General features: G+C 43.8%; 1 protein-coding gene across 7 annotated transcripts; it reads left to right on the top strand.

Annotated features, from left to right (window-relative positions):
- Window positions 1-7,308: 7,308 nt before the first annotated feature.
- Window positions 7,309-24,623, top strand: LOC139393015 (large proline-rich protein BAG6-like). Of its 7 annotated transcripts, none has more exons than XM_071141333.1 (25): window positions 7,309-7,878; window positions 12,046-12,139; window positions 12,230-12,347; window positions 12,858-13,075; window positions 13,201-13,272; window positions 15,047-15,169; window positions 15,399-15,577; window positions 16,801-16,930; window positions 17,138-17,338; window positions 18,009-18,240; window positions 18,545-18,601; window positions 18,743-19,134; window positions 19,389-19,461; window positions 19,623-19,939; window positions 20,151-20,436; window positions 20,634-20,803; window positions 20,993-21,046; window positions 21,197-21,299; window positions 21,401-21,525; window positions 21,728-21,865; window positions 22,086-22,133; window positions 22,246-22,446; window positions 22,780-22,887; window positions 23,175-23,321; window positions 23,979-24,623. In XM_071141333.1, the coding sequence occupies exons 1-25, from the start codon at window positions 7,619-7,621 to the stop codon at window positions 24,072-24,074; spliced, it is 3,942 nt and encodes a 1,313-aa protein (XP_070997434.1). In that variant the 5' UTR covers window positions 7,309-7,618; the 3' UTR covers window positions 24,075-24,623. The 7 variants fall into 7 exon arrangements, with proteins under 7 accessions (XP_070997434.1, XP_070997458.1, XP_070997481.1 ...); XM_071141357.1 differs by lacking the exon at window positions 7,309-7,878 and adding an exon at window positions 10,657-10,790; XM_071141380.1 differs by lacking the exon at window positions 7,309-7,878 and adding an exon at window positions 10,660-10,790 and having other exon boundaries at window positions 18,009-18,108.
- Window positions 24,624-24,731: the final 108 nt, after the last annotated feature.

Genomic DNA, 24,731 nt, shown 5'->3' with positions numbered 1-24,731 from the left:
TTATGGTCAACATAGGAGGGCCAAGCACAGAAAGCAGCTCTTTCAATAGTTTAGTTGGAATAGGGTCCAGTATGCAGCTTGAAGGTTTAGAAGCCATTACTATTTTCATCAATGTGTCAAGAGATATAGTATTAAAAAACTGGAATGTCTCCCTTGATCCTAGGTCCTGGCAGTGTTGTGCAGACTCAGGACAACTGAGCTTTGGAGAAATACACAGATTTAAAGATGAGTCAGCCAGTGCTTTGCTTTCTAATGATCATGATCTTTTCATTAAAGCAGTTCATGAATTTATCACTGCTGAAGTGAAAGCCTTCCGCTATTGGGGAATGCTGCTTTTTAGTTCGCTTTGCGACAGTATCAAAAATACATTTAGATTGTTCTTATTCTGCTCAATTACAGTGCCTTGCGAAAGTATTCGGCCCCCTTGAACTTTGAGACCTTTTGCCACATTTCAGGCTTCAAACATAAAGATATAAAACTGTATTTTTTTGTGAAGAATCAACAACAAGTGGGACACAATCATGAAGTGGAACGACATTTATTGGATATTTCAAACTTTTTTAACAAATCAAAAACTGAAAAATTGGGCGCGCAAAATTATTCAGCCCCTTTACTTTCAGTGCAGCAAACTCTCTCCAGAAGTTCAGTGAGGATCTCTGAATGATCCAATGTTGACCTAAATGACTAATGATGATAAATACAATCCACCTGTGTGTAATCAAGTCTCCGTATAAATGCACCTGCACTGTGATAGTCTCAGAGGTCCGTTAAAAGCGCAGAGAGCATCATGAAGAACAAGGAACACACCAGGCAGGTCCGAGATACCGTTGTGAAGAAGTTTAAAGCCGGATTTGGATACAAAAAGATTTCCCAAGCTTTAAACATCCCAAGGAACACTGTGCAAGCGATAATATTGAAATGGAAGGAGTATCAGACCACTGCAAATCTACCAAGACCTGGCCGTTCCTCTAAACTTTCAGCTCATACAAGGAGAAGACCAGATCAGAGATGCAGCCAAGAGGCCCATGATCACTCTGGATGAACTGCAGAGTTCTACAGCTGAGGTGGGGGACTCTGTCCATAGGACAACAATCAGTCGTATATTGCACAAATCTGGCCTTTATGGAAGAGTGGCAAGAAGAAAGCCATTTCTTAAAGATATCCATAAAAAGTGTTGTTTAAAGTTTGCCACAAGCCACCTGGGAGACACACCAAACATGTTAAAGAAGGTGCTCTGGTCAGATGAAACCAAAATTGAACTTTTTGGCAACAATGCAAAACGTTATGTTTGGCGTAAAAACAACACAGCTGAACACACCATCCCCACTGTCAAACATGGTGGTGGCAGCATCATGGTTTGGGCCTGCTTTTCTTCAGCAGGGACAGGGAAGATGGTTAAAATTGATGGGAAGATGGATGGAGCCAAATACAGGACCATTCTGGAAGAAAACCTGATGGAGTCTGCAAAAGACCTGAGACTGGGACGGAGATTTGTCTTCCAACAAAACAATGATCCAAAACATAAAGCAACATCTACAATGGAATGGTTCAAACATAAACATATCCAGGTGTTAGAATGGCCAAGTCAAAGTCCAGACCTGAATCCAATCGAGAATCTGTGGAAAGAACTGAAAACTGCTGTTCACAAATGCTCTCCATCCAACCTCACTGAGCTCGAGCTGTTTTGCAAGGAGGAATGGGAAAAAATTTCAGTCTCTTGATGTGCAAAACTGATAGAGACATACCCCAAGCGACTTACAGCTGTAATCGCAGCAAAAGGTGGCGCTACAAAGTATTAACTTAAGGGGGCTGAATAATTTTGCACGCCCAATTTTTCAGTTTTTGATTTGTTAAAAAAGTTTGAAATATCCAATAAATGTCGTTCCACTTCATGATTGTGTCCCACTTGTTGTTGATTCTTCACAAAAAATACAGTTTTATATCTTTATGTTTGAAGCCTGAAATGTGGCAAAAGGTCGCAAAGTTCAAGTGGGCCGAATACTTTCGCAAGGCACTGTAAGTTGGAAAAATAGGATGATCGAGCAGCAGTGAGGGCTCTTTGATACTGCACTGTACGGTATTTCCATGCTAATCGGAAAACTTCCAGATCGGTGTAGCGCCATTTCCGTTGCTTCAGGGCTCGGGTATTTTCTGTACACCAGGGAGCTAGTTTCTTATGACAAATGCTTTTTGTTTTTAGGGGTGCGACTGCATCTAGGGTATTACGCAAGGTTAAATTTAGTACCTCAGTTAGGTGGTTAATTGATTTTTGTCTTCTGATGTCCTTGGGTATGTGGAGGGAGTATGGAAGGGCATCTAGGAATCTTTGGGTTGTCCGAGAATTTATAGCACAGCTTTTGATGATCCTTGGTTGGGGTCTGAGCAGATTATTTGTTGCGATTGCAAGCGTAATAAAATGGTGGTCTGATAGTCCAGGATAACGAGGAAAAACTTGAAGATCCAGAATATTTATTCCACAGGACAAAACTAGGTCCAGAGTATGACTGTGGCAGTGAGTAGGTCCGGAGACATGTTGGACAAAACCCACTGAGTCGATGATGGCTCCGAATGCCTTTTAGAGTGGGTCTGTGGACTTTTCCTTGTGAATATTAAAGTCCAGAAATTAGAATATTATCTGCCATGACTACAAGGTCCGATAGGAATTCAGGGAACTGAGTGAGGAACGCTGTATACGGCCCAGGAGGCCTGTAAACAGTAGCTATAAAAAAGTGATTGGGTAGGCTGCATAGATTTCATTACTAGAAGCTCAAAAGACTAAAATGCATCCTTTTTTTTTGTTGTTGAAATTTGCTATCGTAAATGTTAGCAACACCTTCTCCTTTGCGGGATGCGCGGGGGATATGGTCACTAGTGTAACCAGGAGGAGAGGCCTCATTTAACACAGTAAATTCATCAGGCTTAAGCCATGATTCAGTCAAGCCAATCACATCAAGATTATGACCCGTGATTAACTAGTTCATTAATTATAACTGCCTTGGAAGTGAGGGATCTAACATTAAGTAGCCCTATTTTGAGATGTGAGATATCACAATCTCTTTTAATAATGACAGGAATGGAGGTCTTTATTCCAGTGAGATTGCTAGAGCGAACACTGCCATGTTTAGTTTTTCCCAACCTAGATCGAGGCACAGACACGGGTATAGCTCAATGGGTATAGCTGAACTGACTACACTGACTGTGCTAATGGCAGACTCCACTAAGCTGGCAGGCTGGCTGGCTGGCTATCTCATTGTGGAGCTAGAGGAGTTAGAGCCCTGTCTATGTTCATAGATAAGATGAGAGCACCCCTCCAGCTAGGATGGAGTCAGTCACTCCTCAGCAGGCCAGGCTTGGTCCTGTTTGTGGGTTAGTCCAGGAAAGAGGGCCAATTATCTACAAATTCTATATTTTGGGAGGGGCAGAAAACAGTTTTCAACCAGTGATTGAGTTGAGAGACTCTGCTGTAGAGCTCATCAAATCAAATCAAAGTTTATTTGTCACGTGCACAAATTAAACAGTGAAATGGTTACTTACAGGCTCTAACCAATAGTGCAAAAAAAAGGTGTGTGTGTGTAGGTAAGTAAAGAAATAAAACAACAGTAAAAAGACATTTGAAAATAACAGTAGCAGGGCTATATACAGACACCGGTTAGTCAGGCTTATTGAGGTAGTATGTACATGTAGGTATGGTTAAAGTGACTATGCATATATGATGAACAGAGAGTAGCAGTAGCGTAAAAAGAGGGGTTGGCGGGTGGTGGGACACAATGCAGATAGCCCGGTTAGCCAATGTGCGGTAGTACTGGTGGTAGTACTGGTTGGTCGGGCCAATTGAGGTAGTATGTACATGAATGTATAGTTAAAGTGACTATGCATATATGATAAACAGAGAGTAGCAGCAGCGTAAAAGAGGGGTTACATAATGCAAATAGTTTGGGTAACCATTTGGTTACCTGTTCAGGAGTCTTATGGCTTGGGGGTAAAAACTGTTCAGAAGCCTTTTTGTCCTAGACTTGGCACTCCTGTACCGCTTGCCATGTGGTAGTAGAGAGAACAGTCTATGACTGGGGTGGCTGGGGTCTTTGACAATTTTTAGGGCCTTCCTCTGACACCACATGGTGTAGAGGTCCTGGGTGGCAGGCAGCTTTGCCCCAGTGATGTACTGGGCCGTACGCACTACCCTCTGAAGTGCCTTGCGGTCGGAGGCCGAGCAATTGTTGTACCAGGCAGTGATGCAACCGGTCAGGATGCTCTCGATGTTGCAGCTGTAGAACCTTTAGAGGATCTCAGGACCCATGCCAAATCTTTAGTTTCCTGAGGGGGAATAGGCTTTGTCGTGCCCTCTTCACGACTGTCTTGGTGTGTTTGGACCATTCTAGTTTGTTGTTGATGTGGACACCAAGGAACTTGAAGCTCTCAACCTGCTCCACTACAGCCCCGTCGATGAGAATGGGGGCGTGCTCGGTGCTCCTTTTCCTGTAGTCCACAATCATCTCCTTAGTCTTGGTTACGTTGAGGGATAGGTTGTTATTCTGGCACCACCCAGCCACGTCTCTGCATTCCTCCCTATAGGCTGTCTCGTTGTTGTCGGTGATCAGGCCTACCACTGTTGTGTCGTCTGCAAACTTAATGATGGTGTTGGAGTCGTGCCTGGCCATGCAGTCATGGGTGAACAGGGAGTACAGGAGGGGACTGAGCACGCACCCCTGGGGAGCTCCAGTGTTGAGGATCTGCATGGCAGATGTGTTGCTACCTACCCTCACCACCTGGGGTCGGCCCGTCAGGAAGTCCAGGGTCCAGTTGCAGAGGGAGGTGTTTAGTCCCAGGGTCCTTAGCTTAGTGATGAGCTTTGAGGGAACTATGGTGTTGAACGCTGAGCAGTAGTCAATGAATAGCGTTCTCACATAAGTGTTCCTTTTGTCCAGGTGGGAAAGGGCAGTGTGGAGTACAAAAGAGATTGCATCATCTGTGGATCTGTTTGGGCGGTATGCAAATTGGAGTGGGTCTAGGGTTTCTGGGATAATGTTGTTGATGTGAGCCATTACCAGCCTTTCAAAGCACTTCATGGCTACGGACGTGAGTGCTACGGGTCTGTAGTAATTTAGGCAGGTTGCCTTTGTGTTCTTGGGCACAGGGACTATGGTGGTCTGCTTGAAACATTTTGGTATTACAGACTCAATCAGGGACATGTTGAAAATGTCTGTGAAGACACCTGCCAGTTGGTCAGCACATGCCCGGAGCACACATCCTGGTAATCCGTCTGGCCCCGCAGCCTTGTGTATGTTGACCTGTTTAAAGGTCTTACTCACGTCGGCTACGGAGTGCGTGATCACACAGTCATCCGGAACAGCTGATGCTCTCATGCATGCCTCAGTGTTGCTTGCCTCGAAGCGAGCATAGAAGTGATTTAGCTTGTCTGGTAGTCTCGTGTCACTGGGCAGCTCGCGGCTGTGCTTCCCTTTGTAGTCTGTAATAGTTTGCAAGCCCTGCCACATCCGACGAGCATCAGAGCCAGTGTATTTACGCTTTGCCTGTTTGATGGTTCCTTGCAGGGCATAGCGGGATTTCTTGTAAGCTTCCGGGTTAGAGTCCCGCACCTTGAAAGCTGCAGTTCTACCCTTTAGCTCAGTGCGAATGTTGCCTGTAATTCATGGCTTCTGGTTGGGGTATGTACGTACAGTCACTGTGGGGACGACGTCCTCGATGCACTTATTGATAAAGCCAGTGACTGATGTGGTGTATTCTTCAATGTCATCGGAAGTATTCCAGAACATGTTCCAGTGTTTGATAGCAAAACAATCTTGTAATTTAGCATCTGCTTCATTCGACCACTTTTTTATAGACCGAGTTCATGGTGCTTCCTACTTTAATTTCTGCTTGTAGGCAGGAATCAGGAGGTTAGAGTTGTGATCGGATTTACCAAATGGAGGGCGAGGGAGAGCTTTGTACGCGTCTCTGTGTGTGGAGTACAGGTGATCTAGAATTTTCTTCCCTCTCGTTGCACATTTAACATGTTGATAGAAATTTGGTAGAACTTATTTAAGTTTCCCTGCATTAAAGTCTCCGGCCACTAGGAGCGCCGCCTCTGGGTGAGTGGTTTCCTATTTGCTTATTTCCTTATACAGCTGACTGAGTGCGGTCTTAGTGCCAGCATCTGTTTGTGGTGGTATATAAACAGTCACAAAAAGTATAGCTAAAAACTCTCTAGGCAAGTAGTGTGGCCTGCAATTTATCACAATATACTCTACTTCAGGCGAGCAAAATCTAGAGACTTCCTTAGATTTCGTGCACCAGCTGTTGTTTACAAATATGCACAGACCCCCCCCTCGTCTTACCGGAGTGTGCTGTTCTATCCTGCCCGTGCAACGTATATCCCGCTAGCTGAATATCCATGTCATCATTCAGCCACGATTCCGTGAAACATGGGATATTACAGTTTTTGATGTCCCGTTGGTAGGATATTCGTGATCGTACCTCGTCTAATTTATTGTCCAATGACTGCACGTTGGTGAGTAATATTGACTGTAACGGCAGCTTTCCTACTAAACCACATAATGGCACAATTGGTTGGGCGCTGTAAAACTGCTGCCATTTCTTCCGCTGCCATTTTGTGGATTTTTATCACCCACTAACTGGGAGGGGGCCAAAGATAATTACTCGATGCTGACACATCTTTCTGATTTACACACTGAATCCACGTTGTGCTTGGTGGTCCTCCCCTTTCTCCTCTGAGGAGCCTCCACTGAACCAAAGCAGTGCAAACAAACATACCAACTAGATTACACATGGGCTGTATTCATTACATCAACAGAAACGGTTTACTGTTTAAGAACCAAATGGAATAGGGACCTACCCAAATTTGTCCAATCAAAATTGTTTCAGTTTAGAATAAACAGTTTATATTGCAAGACATGGTGCATCATCCAGAAATATACAACATATATGTTACACAAAATACGTTTTCATTAGGAATGCAGATAAAGCGTTTGGGAAAACAGATAGAAATAATTACTACACGTGCTTATTACGTCACTTCTGTTTTGAGCTGACTTCTCCATCAGACAGAGCAGGGCACCTGGCTCACGCCCCCAACTCGAATGCCTCAACATTCCGCCGGTGTAAAACATGCCTATACGGGTGTACGCGCGAGATTAATCGAACCTCCTCAAACCAGCACCTGCGCAGATTCGTGGCTCCCGTCCCGTTGTTCAATTGTTGTCTAATTCGGGTGGGTTGTTTGATTTCATTGGCTGTTAGCATCTACTACAGTTCCCGCCTCCCAGACAGCGCGGAAGTGTGCCCTCCCCTGACAACGTTTTGGTGTTGTTGTCAACCAGACACTTTAGTGCAGGTGAAAGGATACAACCCGAGGAAGACCTGAAACTTTTGAGTAGAGATGCACTGTACTCCTTTTCAGGTGTGTGTTTTCCGCCTGCCTTTCTGAATAATGTCAAATTATTTGTAAATGTAAACTAGTTTATGAGTCTGAAGAGGTGGCTATCTGCAAAATGTCTCTTTAGTTTTCTTCATAACTATGTAAAGCTAGATATCTAGCAGTTTCCACTTAAATTCAAATCATCATAAAGTTAGCTGGCTTGCTGAATTCGCACGTGGGAACATGGCAGACAATGACCGCAATTTAATAAACTTTGATGTCTCGGCGGATGAAGATTTAACAGACACTGGCAGCTACACAGATGATGGAGATTCGTCATCCTGGGAAGAATTTGCAGATTACGTGCGTAGTGGGCCAATCCAGCCATACTTGTTCGAACCAATGGTCGGCGATACATCGCCACCGAGGAGAAGAGATTACGACACCGACGAGACCGAGGAAGAAGAACAGGAGGAGTGGGTACCAGTCATCGACCCACCAAGGTAGTTCACCATAGTCTATCCAGCTTGTTTTGTTTAGGCTATATCTATCTTCTGATCAGTTCACTCTCCAAGTAGACTGGATTCCATGAACCGTTACATCAGGTTGGGTTCCTGGCTAGGCTACCAAATTCAGAGGAAAAATAAAGGGTGCATTTCAGTCCAACTTCCAAAGGGACTTCATTAATCTCTTTTCCGATTGCCCTGAGCAGCAGGGGTGTGTTCATTACGTCTTGTAAATGAAACCGTTTACAGTTCAAGAATCCAACGGAAGCAAACGAAACGGGAACTACCAGAATTTGTCCAATAGAAACTCTAGTTTTCGTTTCAAAACGTTTTTTGTTGCAAAACTTTTTGAAACAGTATGTTTAATGAATACACCACAGGTCTTGACCCTCTGTAAATTGTACTGCCGCTGCCCAGACGCCCAGGCTTTTTGTGGCACGCCATGTTTGCAGCTCTGATCTCTGGATGCACAAGAATGTTTTTAAATGTATGGTTCTGCACAGAGCTGGCTTGTGTGGCAGTGTCTATTAGATGCTTACCTGTGCTGTAGGAGCCACTGTTCAAGTCCCAATTTCAGCTCTCCCTCTAAACTAGTTCCTGGTAGTCATCCATCATCTTACATACTAGAAAATACTCTAGTGGTTAGTCTCTTGATTAGAGTTTCTGTTCAATTAGTAAAATAAAAATGTAGGAAAGGAGATAAAGAAGCCAGGATTATTGACATGCACACAGCAATAGACTTTTCTCCTACAAGTGTACCATGCCTGTTTTGGCTTCAAAACATGCAAATCCAGACAACATTTATTTATCAGCAGATTATATTTTTGTTTGCATAGTATGTTTCTGCTTTTCAACCGCAATTTATCTTGCAGTTATCAAACAACAAACACGTTTTGAGAAAGGAAAAAAGGAGCACTTTGTTTCCCTTTTATTATACTGTCACCTTCCAGTAATATGAACATAGGGTTGCTGGTTCAAGCCCCACTCGGGGTCTTCTTCCTCTCTCAATCACTACATAACTGTGAATTGATAATCCCAGCGGTCTCAGGCCTTTGTTGGAACTGGAATCCCTGTTCACTTTGGTGGGATGATTTTTAAAGAAAGGAAATCATGTCTCACTTTGTTAATGTGGTCTTGAACCTCTTGGCTCCCCTAATTTCCTACAGGCCTGGTTTTAACAAAAACATCCTCACCTTACTGCTACTATAACTGCACTGGAGATATTATCTAGCTGTCTAGCAGATCCATTTAACAGATATAAGCAAAACATGTTGGACTGACTTCATGAGCACATCCCATTTGTTACTGTATGTTTGAAACGTCACAGCTGTTCTGGTAGCTAATCATATGAATCCTACAGACGAAGAACCATATATGTGACAATTTTTCCATTTTAAGATAATCAGTTATTTTTAGATTATTAATTGTGTGCACCACATTAGGTGTTTTATGGTTGACAAATAATTTACCATACCCATATCTTCCAACAACAATTTCTATTTTTTTGTTATTTCAAAAAAATACTTTTTTTATTGCCGTTTTAATTTTAAGAATGTGGAAGAACAGTATATCTCCAGTGATGATTTCAGTTTGTGGAAGAACAGTATATGTGACATTTTGCATGACTCTTGTAAGATGTCCTTTTTTAAAACCTGATATGATGTTTTAAGTACTTTCAAGTACAGATGCCCTTCATGTAAATAACTTAAATGCAATATGTAGTTAACTCATTTGTATGGAGGTTCATTTAAAGGTGGTCTATAAACTTTAGCACTGATGACTTTTCTTAAAAGTTGAGTCATGAAATCTTAGTCTCATTTAAAATAAAGCCCTCAATGTGAACATACCATAGAACTACAAAACACTCCCAATCTATACACAGAATGAGTTTGTATTGCACCATTGTGTAACACAGCACTTTTAGAGTTAACGTTAATGTACGTATCATTACTGTCAAAGTTAAACTATGCAAGTGTTCAATATAGCTATTATAATAATTGGCGTTTTGTCTTATTTCTAACCTGTTCTAAGCCGGAGAGAATCAACGCTTGTTGTTTCTCGTATGGGACAGTGTAGAAACTGTTGAACAGGTGCAGCTTGCGCTCATCAGTCACTTTCCACACTCCTTTCTGCACGTCGTGGAACACGCTCTTCCCTGCAGGATACAGTGTAACTAGCTAGCTACTGTAGCCATGTCGAATCATCCGGTGGATGGAGAAAAAGTAGCTAGCTATGTTTCTTCTATAATCTAGCAATAGCATTTGTAACGATAATGTATGAGTTATTAGCCAACAAACTTTAGCTAATATGTTTTCTCTAGTTACAAATTAGACAACTCACAACATACATGTTAGTTACTGTACTCAATAGCTAGCTAGCTTGATTGTTTGATATACGGTTCTTCCACATACCTCTTTTGGACAGCTTTTCACAGTTTTTTCATGACCCTTACGATTTGTATAGGGTTTTCCCGCATCCCGTAAGATCTTCCTTTGCCTGTCTTTCCCATTCTTTTAGTTTTGTTTTACATTTCTTTCCCACATTTCTGCGATTTTCATCAGCAACAGAAAGGTTGTGCGCTTGTCCGTCCATTCTGAGTGGTGCACATAAACGGTTATTCCACGAGAGCCTATCTTTAAATTTAAGATGATTGTTAATTAGCGCGTGGAAAGCTTGTGAAACCGGTTCACTATAGAAAAAGGGTGTCCAATAATGATTGTTCATGTATATCTAATTTTTTTTGTAAATGTCACATATATGGTTCTTCGTCTGTAGGATTCATATGTCACGTTACTTGAACCGCAGTTGCTATCATCATATGAGGAAATAGCTAGCTTTACATTCAACACTGAATAATCGGTGAATAATTGGCAAATATTCGGGTGTAATCGGAAGATTTAACTTCACAGGTAGGAGCTATCGAGTAAGTTAGTAAGTAACTAGCTAGCTAACGTCATACAGCTAATGGGAACGTTAGCTCAGGGCTAGCTCGCAAACTGCTTGCTAAAAGCTAACGCAGCTGTGAGCTACCTAGCTAACTTACTTGTCGTTTTTTTGTCAATATTCGTGTGAAATTGATTGGACCATCACTTTTGTAGAGGTTCCATCTACAATTAATATGGATTTCCATCAAGTGAACGCTGACATGAAAAGGTTTTGTTTGACCATGTTTGCTTCAAGGCATGGATGTTAGCCAGTCAGCTAGTTTAGCTAGATAGCTATGGCAGCTTCCATGAGCGTTAACGTTAGACCACACAGTATCTTTGTTTAGGTAGTAGCTAGCTAACGTTAAAGTTAGCTAGGTAACGACCCAATTTAAATTATATTAGCCACATTATACCATGGATATTGTTGAATACTCGTTTCTGATTGGCTTCAAGAGCATTTTAGACCGTACATTATCTTCCTATAACGCACGGTACATCAGCATGGTATAATTCAATGCCCATTTTATACGTTTGAGCTGCTTTTTGATAGCAAAAGTCGAATTGAAAACATTGAAATCGATTTTCCTAATAGCAAGCTAGGACTGATGGCTTGGTTCGCTTAACTAGTAACTCTGTTTGTTTCGTTACCAAGGCAACTACTACAGCAATATAGTTAACTTGCTTGCTACTTCAGTGGATGTGGCAAAAGTGTTAAAGGTGCACTATGCAGAAATAACTGTGCCATTTCCTGTTAGCTAACATTCTAATAGTTTGCCTAATTTAAGTTTAATGACAAAACAGTTTCGAGAATCACTGTATCATCTAAATTTCTGTGAAATATATTTTCCATAACCAAACATATTGTATTTTCAGCTGTTTGAAGCTGGTGTAGTAAAACGAAAGTAAAAGATGAACAAAAAATACTTAAGAACGGACGCATAGAACTAGCGTACATAGAACATATTTACTGCATATACTTGCTTTCAATGAGAACGACAGATCTATAACTCACTTTTCTATGTGAATTTGGTTAGGTCGCAGCTTTGTTATAACCATGGTATAAAAGAGGTAATCAACTCAGGGCTCTATGTGTTCTCAGGAAAATATTGCAACTCTGTGGAAGATTAGTTCCACTCTGCTAGCGCGTAGCCCCTCATTGATTATCCCTTACATAATGCTATTCATGACAGCATTGATATGATACTCTATTCTATTGCCCCTGTCACTTTACACACAGGGTGAACGTAACCATGGAGGAACCGGGTGCTGATATAGAGGTGACTGTCAAAACTTTGGACTCCCAGAGCCGAAGTTACACTGTAGGCGGCCAGGTACGTTCTCATTTCCAATGGAGCACTTTCACAGTAGCCTTACATATACTGGATATAGGCCTAATCTTCACACCAGTGTATTTTTCTTAGTTGACAGTGAAAGAGTTCAAGGAGCACATTGCCACTTCAGTTGGGATTCCTGTGGACAAACAGAGGCTGATCTACCAGGGCCGAGTCCTGCAGGATGAGAGGACACTGACAGAGTACAGTGAGTAATGCTGTCTGTGGAGCGGTCTGGAATCAATACAAAACGGCCACATGCTAATAAACATGAAATTAGTCCCGACAGTTTGATCTGGAGCAGCACACAGCTGCAGCAAAGCATCTGTCAACACAGAACAGAAACGCAGCAAACAGCCAGACATTTTTGTCTCAATCAAATTTATTTATAAAGCCTGCTTTTTTTTTTTTTACATCAGCCGATGTCACAAAGTACTGTACAGAAACCCAGCCTAAAACCCCAAACCGCAAGCAATGCAGATGTAGAAGCACATTGTCTAAATGTGATATATAGAATAACTCTCTTATTCACTTATTCCATGACTTACAAGGCCAGTAATGCACAGATGTAAGCCTATTATACAACTGCACACCATCAGAACTCTTGCGTACCCATCATGTAATTGCTGTTTGGCTGCTATGCACATCACCTGATAAGATTGATGGAGCACATGAATAGAGATGATATACCTTGTTCTCTATTTCCTCTGTGTCTCAGACGTCGGTGGAAAAGTCATCCACCTGGTGGAGCGGGCCCCCCCTCAGCCCTCCCAGCCAGGCTCGGGGTCAGGGGTAGCGGAGGCCGGAGCGATGCCCTCCTCTACCACCTCCCAGGGAACGTCCCAAGTGCCCCCACAGGACCGCAACGCCAACAGCTATGTCATGCTGGGGACCTTCAACCTCCCGGTTAACGTCATGGACCCTCAGCAGATCCAGGTGCAGCTTTTGTGTGTGTTTTGGATCAAATCTGTCATTGTTCCATGGTTTATAATGATATCCTGAGCGCCTGGTGTGGATCAGTACTGATATCTAGCCTATACCGTCTACTACACTCTTCTTAGATGTCAGTCCAGCAAATGATGTCAGGCTTGGGAGAGAATGCAAGGAATGCCAGAGTCAGCACCAGCACCGGGGTAAGAAATCAAATATATGATTTATAACATAGATAAAAATCCATACATGAGGATGCATACTATCTATTTCTATACAGTTGAAGTCGGAAGTTTACATACACCTTAGCCAAATACATTTAAACTCAGTTTTTCACAATTCCTGACACTTAAATCCTAGTAAAAATTCCCAGTCTTATGTCAGTTAGGATCACCACTTTATTTTAAGAAAGTACAATGTCAGAATAATAGTAGAGAGAATGATTAATTTCAGCTTTTATTTCTTTCATCACATTCCCAGTGGGTCAGAAGTTTACATACACTCAATTAGTATTTGGTAGCATTGCCTTTAAATTGTTTAACTTGGGTCAAGCATTTTGGGTAGCCTTCTACAAGCTTCCCACAATAAGTTGGGTGAATTTTGGCCCATTCCTCCTGACAGAGCTGGTTTAACTGAGTCAGGTTTGTAGGCCTCCTTGCTCGCACGTGCTTTTTCAGTTCTGCCCACAGATTTTCTATAGAATTGAGGTCAGGACTTTGTGATGGCCACTCCAATACCTTGACTTTGTTGTCCTTAAGCCATTTTGCCACAACTTTGGAAGTATGCTTTGGATCGTTGTCCATTTGGAAGACCCATTTGCGACCAAGCTTTAACTTCCTGACCGATGTCTTGATGTTGCTTCAATATATCCACATATTGTTCCTTCCTCATGATGCCATCTATTATGTGCACTAGTCCCTCTTGCAGCAAAGCACCCCCACATCATGATGCTGCCACCCCCATGCTTCACGGTTGGGATGGTGTTCTTCGGCTTGCAAGCCTCCCCCCTTTTCCTCCAAACATAATGATGGTCATTATTGCCAAACAGTTCTATTTTTGTTTCATCAGACCAGAGGACATTTCTCCAAAAAGTACGATCTTTGTCCCCATGTGCAGTTGCAAACCATAGTCTGGCTTTTTTATGCCGGTTTTGAAGCAGTGGCTTCCTCCTTGCTGAGCAGCCTTTCAGGTTATGTCGATATATGACTCGTTTTACTGTGTATATAGATACTTTTTTACCTGTTTCCTCCAGCATATTCACAAGGTCCTTTGCTGTTGTTCTGGGATTGATTTGCACTTTTCGCACCAAAGTGCGTTAATCTCTAGGAGATCGAACGCGTCTCCATTCCAGAGCGGTATGACGGCTGCGTGGTCCCATGGTGTTTATACTTGCATACTATTGTTTGTACAGATGAACGTGGTACCTTCAGGCGTTTGGAAATTGCTCCCAAGGATGAACCAGACTTGTGGAGGTCTACACATTTTTTTTCTGAGGTCTTGGCTGATTTCTTTTGACTTTCCCATGATGTCAAGCAAAGAGGCAATGAGTTTGAAGGTAGGCCTTGAAGTACACCCACAGGTACACCTCCAATTGACTCAAATGATGTCAATTAGCCTATCAGAAGCTTCTAAAGCCTGTTATTCATTTTCTGGAATTTTCCAAGCTGTTTAAAGGCACAGTCAACTTAGTGTATATAAACTTCTGACCCACTGGAATTGTGATACAGTGAATGGTAAGTGAAATAATCTGTCTGTCAACAATTGTTGAAAAAATTACTTGATTCACGCACAAACTAGATGTCCTAACTGACTTGCCAAAACTATAGTTTGTTAACAAGAAATTTGTGGAGTGGTTGAAAAAACGAGTTTTAATGACTCCAACCTAAGTGTATGTAAACTTCCGACTTCAACTGTATATACAAAATGTTGTGAATTAACATGGTGAGTAGCTGTCAACTAATACTCTTGCTGTCACAGAGCAATGGTTCCATGAATGTGCACATTGATATGGACCAATCGGTTCAGAGTGAGCCCAGGCTGAGACTGCTATTGGCTGAGAACTTGCTGAGGGACACCAATGCTCTCATCGAGAGGATGGAGGTGAGGTTTTAAGTTATAAAGATTATAACAACTAGGAATATCCACAGTATAGACCTAGTTTTTAGTTAATAAACTGGCTCAAACGTGAAACATAAGTATTTGGACAAAATGTTATTTGAAAATATTCTAGGGAGTCTCAGAAAGCAGGTCTATTTGAGTTCGAAGTCATTCAATTAAGATGACTGCGCAACATCCTCCCCTTACCTGCTACCTTGTCGCTCAATCTCAGGGTCAACCAAGCGGCACCTCAGCCCAACCAGATTCTGCTGCTGCAGCATCTCCTCCCTCTTCCTCCTCCACTACCTCTCCCTCCACCCAGCCCATGGACACGTCTCCACCTCCATCTACTACCCCTCCATCCTTCTCTTCCTCCACTCAAACAGAGGGAGCCGCCCAAGCTGGACCCAAGTAAGACGTTATTGCTTACTATCGCTGTCCTGCATGTGTTTTTTTTTTTTGCTCTATACTGAATAAAAAGGATGCTGGATGAATTACAAATGTATCAAACTTGTTTTGGGCATTTAATGTGAAATAAGAAGAATAGGGCTTAATCCGGAACTTGAGACATGCACGCAAAATGTTTCACACAGAATCTGCCATTGACATCAACACAATGAAAGTTGACTTTAGACATTGTGGTTGCAGATGACACCATTCTGTATACTTCTGGCCCTTCTTTGGACACTGTGTTAACAAACCACATGGCGAGCTTCAATACCATACAACACTCCTTCCGTGGCCTCCAACTGCTCTTAAATGCTAGTAAAACTAAATGCATGCTCTTCAACCGATCGCATTCCGCACCCGCCCGCCCGACTAGCATCACTACTCTGGACAGTTCTGACTTAGGATATGTGGACAAATACCTAGGTGTCTGGTTAGACTGTAAACTCTCATTCCAGACTCACACTAAGCACCTCCCAATCCAAAATTAAATCTAGAATCAGCTTCCTATTTTGCAACAGCCTCCTTAACTCATGCTGCTAAACATACCCTTGTAAAACTGACTATCCTACCAATCCTCGACGTCATTTACAAAATAGCCTCCAACACTCTACTCAGACTACATCCAGTTTGCTATCACCATGCCATGTTTTCAGTAAGTAAGTATATTTCACTGGTCACCCCCAAAGCCAACTCTTCCTTTGGCCGCCTTTCCTTCCTTCCAGTTCTCTGCTGCCAATGACTGGAACGAATTGCAAAAATCACTGAAACTGGAGACTTATATCTCCCTCACTAACTTTAAGCATCAGCTGTCAGAGCAGATCACTGCACCTGTACACAGCCAATCTGTTATTTATTTTTGCACTACAGTATCTCTACTTGCACATCATCATCTGCACATCTATCACTCCAGTGTATAATTGCTAAATTGTAATTATTTTGCCACTATGGCCTATTTATTGCCTTTACCTCCCTAATCCTACTACATTTGCACACACTCTATATAGATTTTTTCTGCTGTGTTATTGACTGTACGTTTGTTTATCCCATGTGTAACTCTGTTGTTTTTGTCGCATTATCTAAGCCAGGTCGCAGTTGTAAATGAGAACTTGTTCTCAACTGGCCTACCTGGCAAAGTAAATTAACCTGTGATGCATGTAAATAAGGACAACTTCTCCCCTTGACAGTCACCCCAGCCCAGCAGAGCTAGTGGAGATGCTTTCAGAGCTGAGGAGGGTGGAGGAGAGACTTCAGCCATTCGTCCAGAGAACACACACTATCCTAGAGTCTGCTACCACCGCAGAATATGCCAACGCCGTAAGCTTTTCACCGCTGCATTCCTCATAACTTAGTGCTTTGTGGTTAGGTACAATTCACACAAACGTCATGCGTGTTTGCTGTATTGCCTTGAATTGCAGTCGGACTCTTACAATACTTGTCACTTTCCCCACAAGACTACCTGAATAAAATATCAAAACACACGTTCTCAGAAAATGTCTTAAGCCCTCTTCTTGTCACACACAGGAAAGAGAGGAGGACCAGCGGATTCTCAACCTGGTGGGCGAGGCCCTCCGTCTCCTGGGCAATGCCCTGGTTGCCCTTAGTGACCTGCGCTGCAACCTGCTGAGCCCCACCCCACGCCACCTACACGTAATCCGGCCAATGTCTCACTACACCTCCCCAGTGTCCATGCCTGGAGCCGTGCACCATCACATCCCGCTACATGTTAGTCGGTGTTGTATCCCATTGTCAAACTTGTTTTGTTGCCACCTAGCAGACACTTAGACCTATTACATTATTTCTGTCTTACGTACACTACCAGTCAAAAGTTTGGACACACCTACTCATTCAAGGGTTTTTCTTTACTTTTACTATGTTCTACATTGTAGAATAATAGTGAAGATATCAAAACTATGAAATAACACATGGAATTATGTAGTAACCATAAAAGTGTTAAACAAATCAAAAAATATTTTGTATTTGAGATTCTTCAAAGTAGCCACCCTTTGCTTTGATGACAGCTTTGCACACTTGGCATTCTCTCAATTAACAGGTGTGCCTTCTTAAAAGTTCATTTGTGGGACACCTGTTAATTGAAATGCATTCCAGGTGACGACCTCATGAAACTGTCAAGGCAAAGGTTGGCTGTTTGAAGAATCTCAAATATAAAAAATATTTAGATTTTAACACTTTTTTTGGTTATTTCATCATTTTGATGTCTTCACTATTATTCTACAATGTAGAAAATAGTCAAAAGAAAAACCCTTGAATGAGTAGGTGTTCTAAAACTTTTGACCGGTAATGTATTTAGTTACATTGGTTCGTGTAAACTTCATTTGATATCGTTTGCCAATGGAACACAGTATGTCAATTACATTTTGAAACTCATCTGCAGATGAACCTGGGAGCCACGGTCACGATGGCGTCCAATGGCAGACCAGCTACAGAGGAACAGGCCCAGCCCAGTCAGGCCGCCGGCCAATCGGACCAGCCAGGTCAGGGACAGACCTCCCCTTCACAGCCTCCTCCGTCCAATCAGCAGGCTGGACAGGGACAGCCCGGCCCCCGGGTCATCAGGATCAGCCACCAGACAATGCCGGTGGTCATGATGCAGATGAACACGGACGGTGTGTTGTCCCCTACCCGCCACTGATTGAATGCTTTACCACAACATGTCCATCCGTTTCTCGTCCACAAATGGCCCATTGGAAGTGAATAGCTCTACCGTTGCATTTATTCCCTATTGCCAAATGGTGTTTTCTGAGAGAAAGTTTTCTTTCTTTGACTGAAAGTCAGGTCCCTGTACTGCTCAAATCGATAGGTCTCGTTCAATTTTGGAAGGGTGTTTTTCTTTTATGTGCTTGTTAAACCGAAGTCCATTTGTTTCTACACACTGTTTACAGTTCAAACATTGTGTTCGTGTGTTTACAGACTCTGGTGTTCCTCAGGCAGCTGGACAGCCCAACGCTGCAGGAATGGGGCAGCCAGGTGAGTGTTGGTAACACTTCATGATAATGGTTTAGTACCTGTGGTTGTATCTCCGAAAAACTGGGGACTAGAGGAAAGCCCAATATACCTTAATCCAATATTCAAGGCACAAAGAAACCTTTTCTTATCCTTTCTCCCCAGGCTTCCAAATGCCTCCCGGTGTTCAGATGAACCCAGACTTCATGCAGTCCATCATGCAGCAGATCGCCCAGTACACAGAGGCTGTGGCTGCTGCCACCGGGGGCACCATCCCTGGCCAACCCCTCCAGCCTACCCCCCCAGGCTCCACCGCTACCTCTTCCACCACCACCACTGGCCCTAACACCCCCACCACCACCACCACCACTGGCCCTAACACCCCTGCCACCACCCCCACGGCCCCCCCCCCACCTTCTGGGGCACCCCAGGCCAGGGTGGTGTTTACTCGGCCCACCTTTGCCCCCAGGGTCCCTCCACCCGCCTTTGGCACGCGGGGGGCCACCATCAACCTTAGAGCTAGCGTGCCCCCCATGATGGGTCAGCAACCAGGACAGGTGAGCATGTTTGTGATAGGGGGTTTGGTGCAGGACTGAGGTTAATGACTTGTAGAGTTCAGTCAAGTTTTGACAAGGAGTTGTCAGACTTGGAATTTCAGTCGGAGACTTTCATGTTTTGCTAGTCATTGTGGGCATTTTCCATCGACAGTACCAATTGTCTTATGCTGTAGTGCTCTGAAAGTCTTAATGGCATAGCCACGTTTGTATTATATGCTTATAGAAACTGTTGACCAATGACCTCTCCCCCACAGCCCTTCCCTCCTGCTGCCCTCAATCAGATGATCAGTGGGCTGGTGGGACAACTCCTAATGCCTGGACAGATGGGTATGCTGTCTTAGAAATACCATATACACCCCACCTCTCTAAACTCCTTTTTTTGGGTGGGTGGTTTTGCTTAGTTAACCATCACACTAAAAGTGAATCCTCTGTGTTAAGTGTACTATAAGCCCATTGTAATTTCTTTCCTCTCTTCCTTTCCCCCCCAGCTGGTCAAACAGCCACCACCTCTGCCTCTCATACCTTCTCCTCAGCTTCTCATACCTTCTCCTCATCCTCCTCCAACTCTTCTTCTTCCTCCTCTGGCCCTATCCCCACCCCTGCTCCTGCTCCTAGCACCACTGTTCCCCCAGGCCAGTCCGGAGCCATCCCCACTATGCCCCAGGGAGCTCCCCCTGACCTGGCCCAGCTCCTGGGCTCTCTCCTGGGGACAGCGGGGACAGTTCCTGGGGCCATGGGACCCTCCATCACTGTGACCATGCCTGGAGTGCCTGCCTTCGTCCAGGGAGTGTCTGACTTCATGCAGGTCAGTGTCTGGATCGGAGTTTGTTCCAAGTGTATTTTGTGGATTAGGACACATAGCCATAGTGCCTGTTAGAACCGAATGGTTGAAACCAAGATGACATCATCCTCCAGTTAACTGACGTGTACCAAAATACCATAATGGTTTCTTAACTACATATCTTTCATATGATACATTTCATTTTCTCCCTGTCCATCATCTCACTCTATCTCAGGCCTCCGGACCAGTCTTCCCACCACCCCCCAATGGTGCCCAACAGCCCTTTGCCTCTGGCACCCCTCCACCCGGGACCACCCCTAACCCTCCCACGGGGGACGGTGCCGGAGCCCAGGGAGAGGCCCTGAATCCGGAGTTGTTCACTGGGATTGTACAGGGGGTCCTGTCTACCATGATGGGCTCCCTGGGCTCTCCTCAGAGCAACACTGAGAGCATCGCCCAGTTCATCCAGAGGCTCTCCGAGACCAGCAACATCTTCACACCCGGCACAGGGGACGCCATGGGTAAGAGTTCCTGTCTTGTTTGCTTTATTTTTTCTTTCTTCCCTTTTTTTCTAGTTTCCCTCTTTCCCTTTTTCTTGTACCTTGCTCGCTCTTTTTGTCTAGGAAGTGTAATCTCTCCCGTGCTCTCTCTTTCTCCCGTGCTCTCTCTTCCTCAATGTTTTTGTTCCATGTCCACACAGTTGTCTCTATTCCTTCAGGTTTCTTTGGAGATCTACTGACCCTAGTGTGTCAGAACTTCTCCATGGTGGACCTGGTCTTGCTGCTCCATGGCCAGAACCAGCCCCTGGGTCGCATCCAGACCCAGCTGTCTCAGTTCTTCACCCAGCATTACCTCAACGGGAGCGAGCCCACCGACCACAATGTCGCTGTGAGTGGGCCACCGTCTATATAACCGCCTCTATCTGGGATGTTACTGTCACCTGTCATTACTGTTATGCGTCCATTACGGTCACCTGTCATTAGTGTCACTGCATATGGGGCTAGATGAGCTACTTGATGAGTCTCATTATCTCTCCCGCGTTGGTTATTTTTCTCGGTTCTTTCATTGTGATCATAGGCTGCTGCTGATGGTCTCATCAATGAACTTGAGGAGTACATTACCGAGAGCTTTGTAAGTACCGTAGTTCACTTGGGCTGCCCCCTTTTATAGTCAGTGGTCTTCAAATTGCTCAATATCAGTCACTTTTTAAATTCTCCCTGTGGCCAGTTGGTCAGAGGTGAATCAATCCCTCACATTTCTCTCTTTGTCTTGGTCCTTCAGTCTTCAGTGGCAGTGTTGGAGGGTGTCAACGTCACTCAGACCAACCTGTCCTTCTTCAGGCGGCAGTTAACGCGTATCGCCACACACATACTCCGCTGCACAGGTAACATTGTCTTTATTGTGCCAAATTGGCGCAATTCATCAGACCTGGCCTATGAATGTCAGTGCTTTTGTCACTTATTGCTGTGTTTTCACCTCCTGCAGACAACACGTTTGGGCCGCAGCTGCTGCAGATGTGCAACCAGGGGCTGTTTGAGTGTCTGGCCCTCAACCTGTACTGTCTGAGAGGAGAGCAGAGTGCCCTCACTTCTGTCATCAACCACCGCATAGTCAGTACACACACACACACTCAATGTTCCTTATGACATGATATACAACCTACAACTCAATGTCTCTTCTCCTTCCCTCCCATTTGTCTCTGTCAGATGATTTATAATACTCTTTCTATAGATTAGAAAAAAATAGCTAAATGGATATGACCAGACTGAAATCTGGTCAGTAGGTTGTGATTGACCCCCTCTCCCGTTACAGAGGACGTTGTCGACTGACATGAACCCCAGCCTGGTGAACTGGCTGACCAGTATGATGACCATGAGGCTGCAGGTCATCCTGGAGCACATCCCCGTCACAGAGGACCAGATACTGCATTATGCCGTCCACACACAGCAGGTAATTACACACACACACACACACCATCTCTCAAACAGGTCATAATGTTTGTTTTTTTAAGCACACTGTTAGTGTTCTAGAAGGCTCATTTACTGGACTACTATCTAACAATGCACATGGATATCATCATTTTCTAATCAAGTGTCCGTTACGATAATTGTCATAGATTCCATTACCAGATTCCACTCAAGCAATATATGTTAAATGGTTTCTTTCCAAGGGGGAGGCTTCTAATGCACAGGAGCCTCAACGTGCCCAGATCATAGAGGTGAGTGTTTCAAAATGTATTTGTAAGATTAATTTTGTTGTCCTCAATATACCTTGGTGTGTTGTCTCTTTTAGTTCCTCACCATAACTCTCTTTTCTCTATCCCACCTTAGATGGAGGACACTCACTCCCCAGCCCCGGCCACCACAGCTGAGGAAGCCATGGCGTCGTCACAGGAGACTAGGGCAGAGCCTAGGGAAACTGGAGCCACCGGAGGGGCTGCGCCATTGGGTGGCGCCATGGCAGCAGCTGAAGCCAGCGGGAGGGAGGAGCCTGGTAGAGAGACCGAGGCCTGGGCTGCTGCCGTCCCTGCTGTAAGATCACTGTTCAGCTCTCTCCCACTACTTGTCCAATTCTCCTCTCGTCCACTTTAGTTGCTTTGCCAATCTCTGTCTTCCACATGACGTTTTCTTCGTTTTACATACAAGCTTCTAGTTGAATTTATACTGAATTTTTTGCAAACCTTTCGTTGACTTGTAGTTCGGATTCTTGGGAGAAAGAAAATGATCCAACAATGGAAGTGTAATCGCCTAATCAGATCTGCATCCAAACCCATTCAAGTCTTAAAATCCAATGTGCAGTTATATGGTTCTCAATAGTGAGTTTAACTGTCTGTCATTCTGATCATGTCTGTCTCTGTGTGATAGGAGTGGGTACCGATCATCAGACATGACCTGATCACCCAGAGGAAGATGAAGGCCCAGCCTCCCATGTCCGACGCCTATTTACATGGGATGCCTGCCAAACGCAGGAAGGTAAATAGATTGCCTGTGCATGAAACTAACTTATGTACAAAAGACAAGCCCTGATCTCACTAGTCTTCCGTTTATAGGAGGCATCCTGCAAGCTTTGTTGGCAGACTGATTCCTGGCTGTAGCTGTAGTTGACCCTCCATGGCTAAAACATGGGAGCCTTGCTGTATCAGGGCTAACGTAAACTCTGATCACATTGTAGTATCAGCATGCTATGTTCAACATCTGAGTGAGAGGGCTTATTCTTGTACTAAGTTGGATTGGCGTATGACCAGGGTGTGTGTTTTCAGACAGGACAGGGGGACGGCGCTCTTCTCTCCCTCTCCGACGCAGTGAGCAGGGCGGCAAGGACGGCCGAAGTCAGGCCAGTCACTTCCCCAGACCACCTGCAGGAGGAGCTTGACAGCCCTGAGCTCCAGGAGGCATATGCAGAGCAGGTACAGTCCTCCACTAACACTCACTGACAGAAAAACAAGCTGTTCCATCAGTCCATGGCTTCTCCTAATATTACAGATGTCACACATTGACACGATTGTAAATGGTCATTAGGGAGCTGCCACTGATGGTTATATGCCGTTGTGGAAAAAGTACCCATTTTCCAGTCAAGTTACCTTAATAGAAAATGACTCAAGTAAAAGTGAATGTCACCCAGTAAAATACTACTCAAGTATCAAAAGTAAATTCCTTGTAAATTTGGCAAACCAGATGGCACTGTTTGTTCTTCATTTGTGGATAGCCAGGGGCACTCCGACACCCAGACATAATTTACGAACAAAGCATGTGTTTAGTGAGTCCACCAGATCAGAGGCAATAGAGATGACCAGGGATGTTCTCTTGATAAGTGTGCGAATTGGACAATGTCTGTCCTGCTAAGCATTCAAAATCTAACGAGTACTTTTGGGTATCGGGGAAAATGTATGGAGCAAAAAGTACATTTTCTTTAGGAATGTAGTGAAGTAAAAGTTAACTATAAATTGTAAAGCAAACTAAAGCATTTTGCACCACTGGTTGTGATTTTCAATATTGAACGATGATGCAATTTTATATGTTGAACGACCCTTTTTTGTAATTGCCACCTTTGTCCTCTGTATCAGGTGAAGAAAGACATAAAGAAGCGAGTGAGAGAGGACCCGGACTTCAGCGCTCAGCAGTTCCCCAACACACACAGAGCTTTTTCATCAGACTCATAACCTAACCACACCTTGTTTTGCAACCTGATGAAATGTTACACATAACCAACCTGTACACATCCTCACCATTGTTTTGGATTGCTCAGTATCACAACTGAATGCAGTTAAGCCTAAATCTAATTTATTTATAAAGCCCTTCTTACATCAGCTGATATCTCAGTGCTGTACAGAAACCCAGCCTAAAACCCCAAACAGCAAGCAATGCAGGTGTAGAAGCATGGTGGCTAGGGAAAAACTACCTAGAAAAAGGCCAGAACCTAGGAAAATCAGGTGCCTACCAATTTTTTGTTGTTGTACCAGACACATCTCCTTTTGACTAAATTACTGACTGACTGATTTATTTTTCCAGTGCCTATTTTTTTTCCCGCCCTCCTGGTGATGGAACACTCCTGATTTTACAAGTTTGTCCTTATTTTATGGATGACTTACAGACCTTATATCTGCAATGCTGTTTTGTTTAGTGTTATCATGTTAATATTATCCTGCCTATATATCTTACCTGTTGTGTTTTTCATTAGCTTCCCTGAAAATAAAAGTGGCTTATTTCAAGAGTATGCTTTCATGGGATGAAAATGTGTGCTGAATAAATAACTTGGTGTTTAATGGTGCTTGTGGAAAAACTAGTACCAGCCTTTCAGTTGTCTAGAGCAGTGGTCA

This window comes from Oncorhynchus clarkii, chromosome 3 (assembly GCF_045791955.1).
Source record: "Oncorhynchus clarkii lewisi isolate Uvic-CL-2024 chromosome 3, UVic_Ocla_1.0, whole genome shotgun sequence".
In the NCBI taxonomy this organism is placed as follows: domain Eukaryota; kingdom Metazoa; phylum Chordata; class Actinopteri; order Salmoniformes; family Salmonidae; genus Oncorhynchus; species Oncorhynchus clarkii.
The sequence above is the reverse complement of the archived record's forward strand: the minus strand, read 5'-3'. Positions and strand labels throughout refer to the sequence as shown.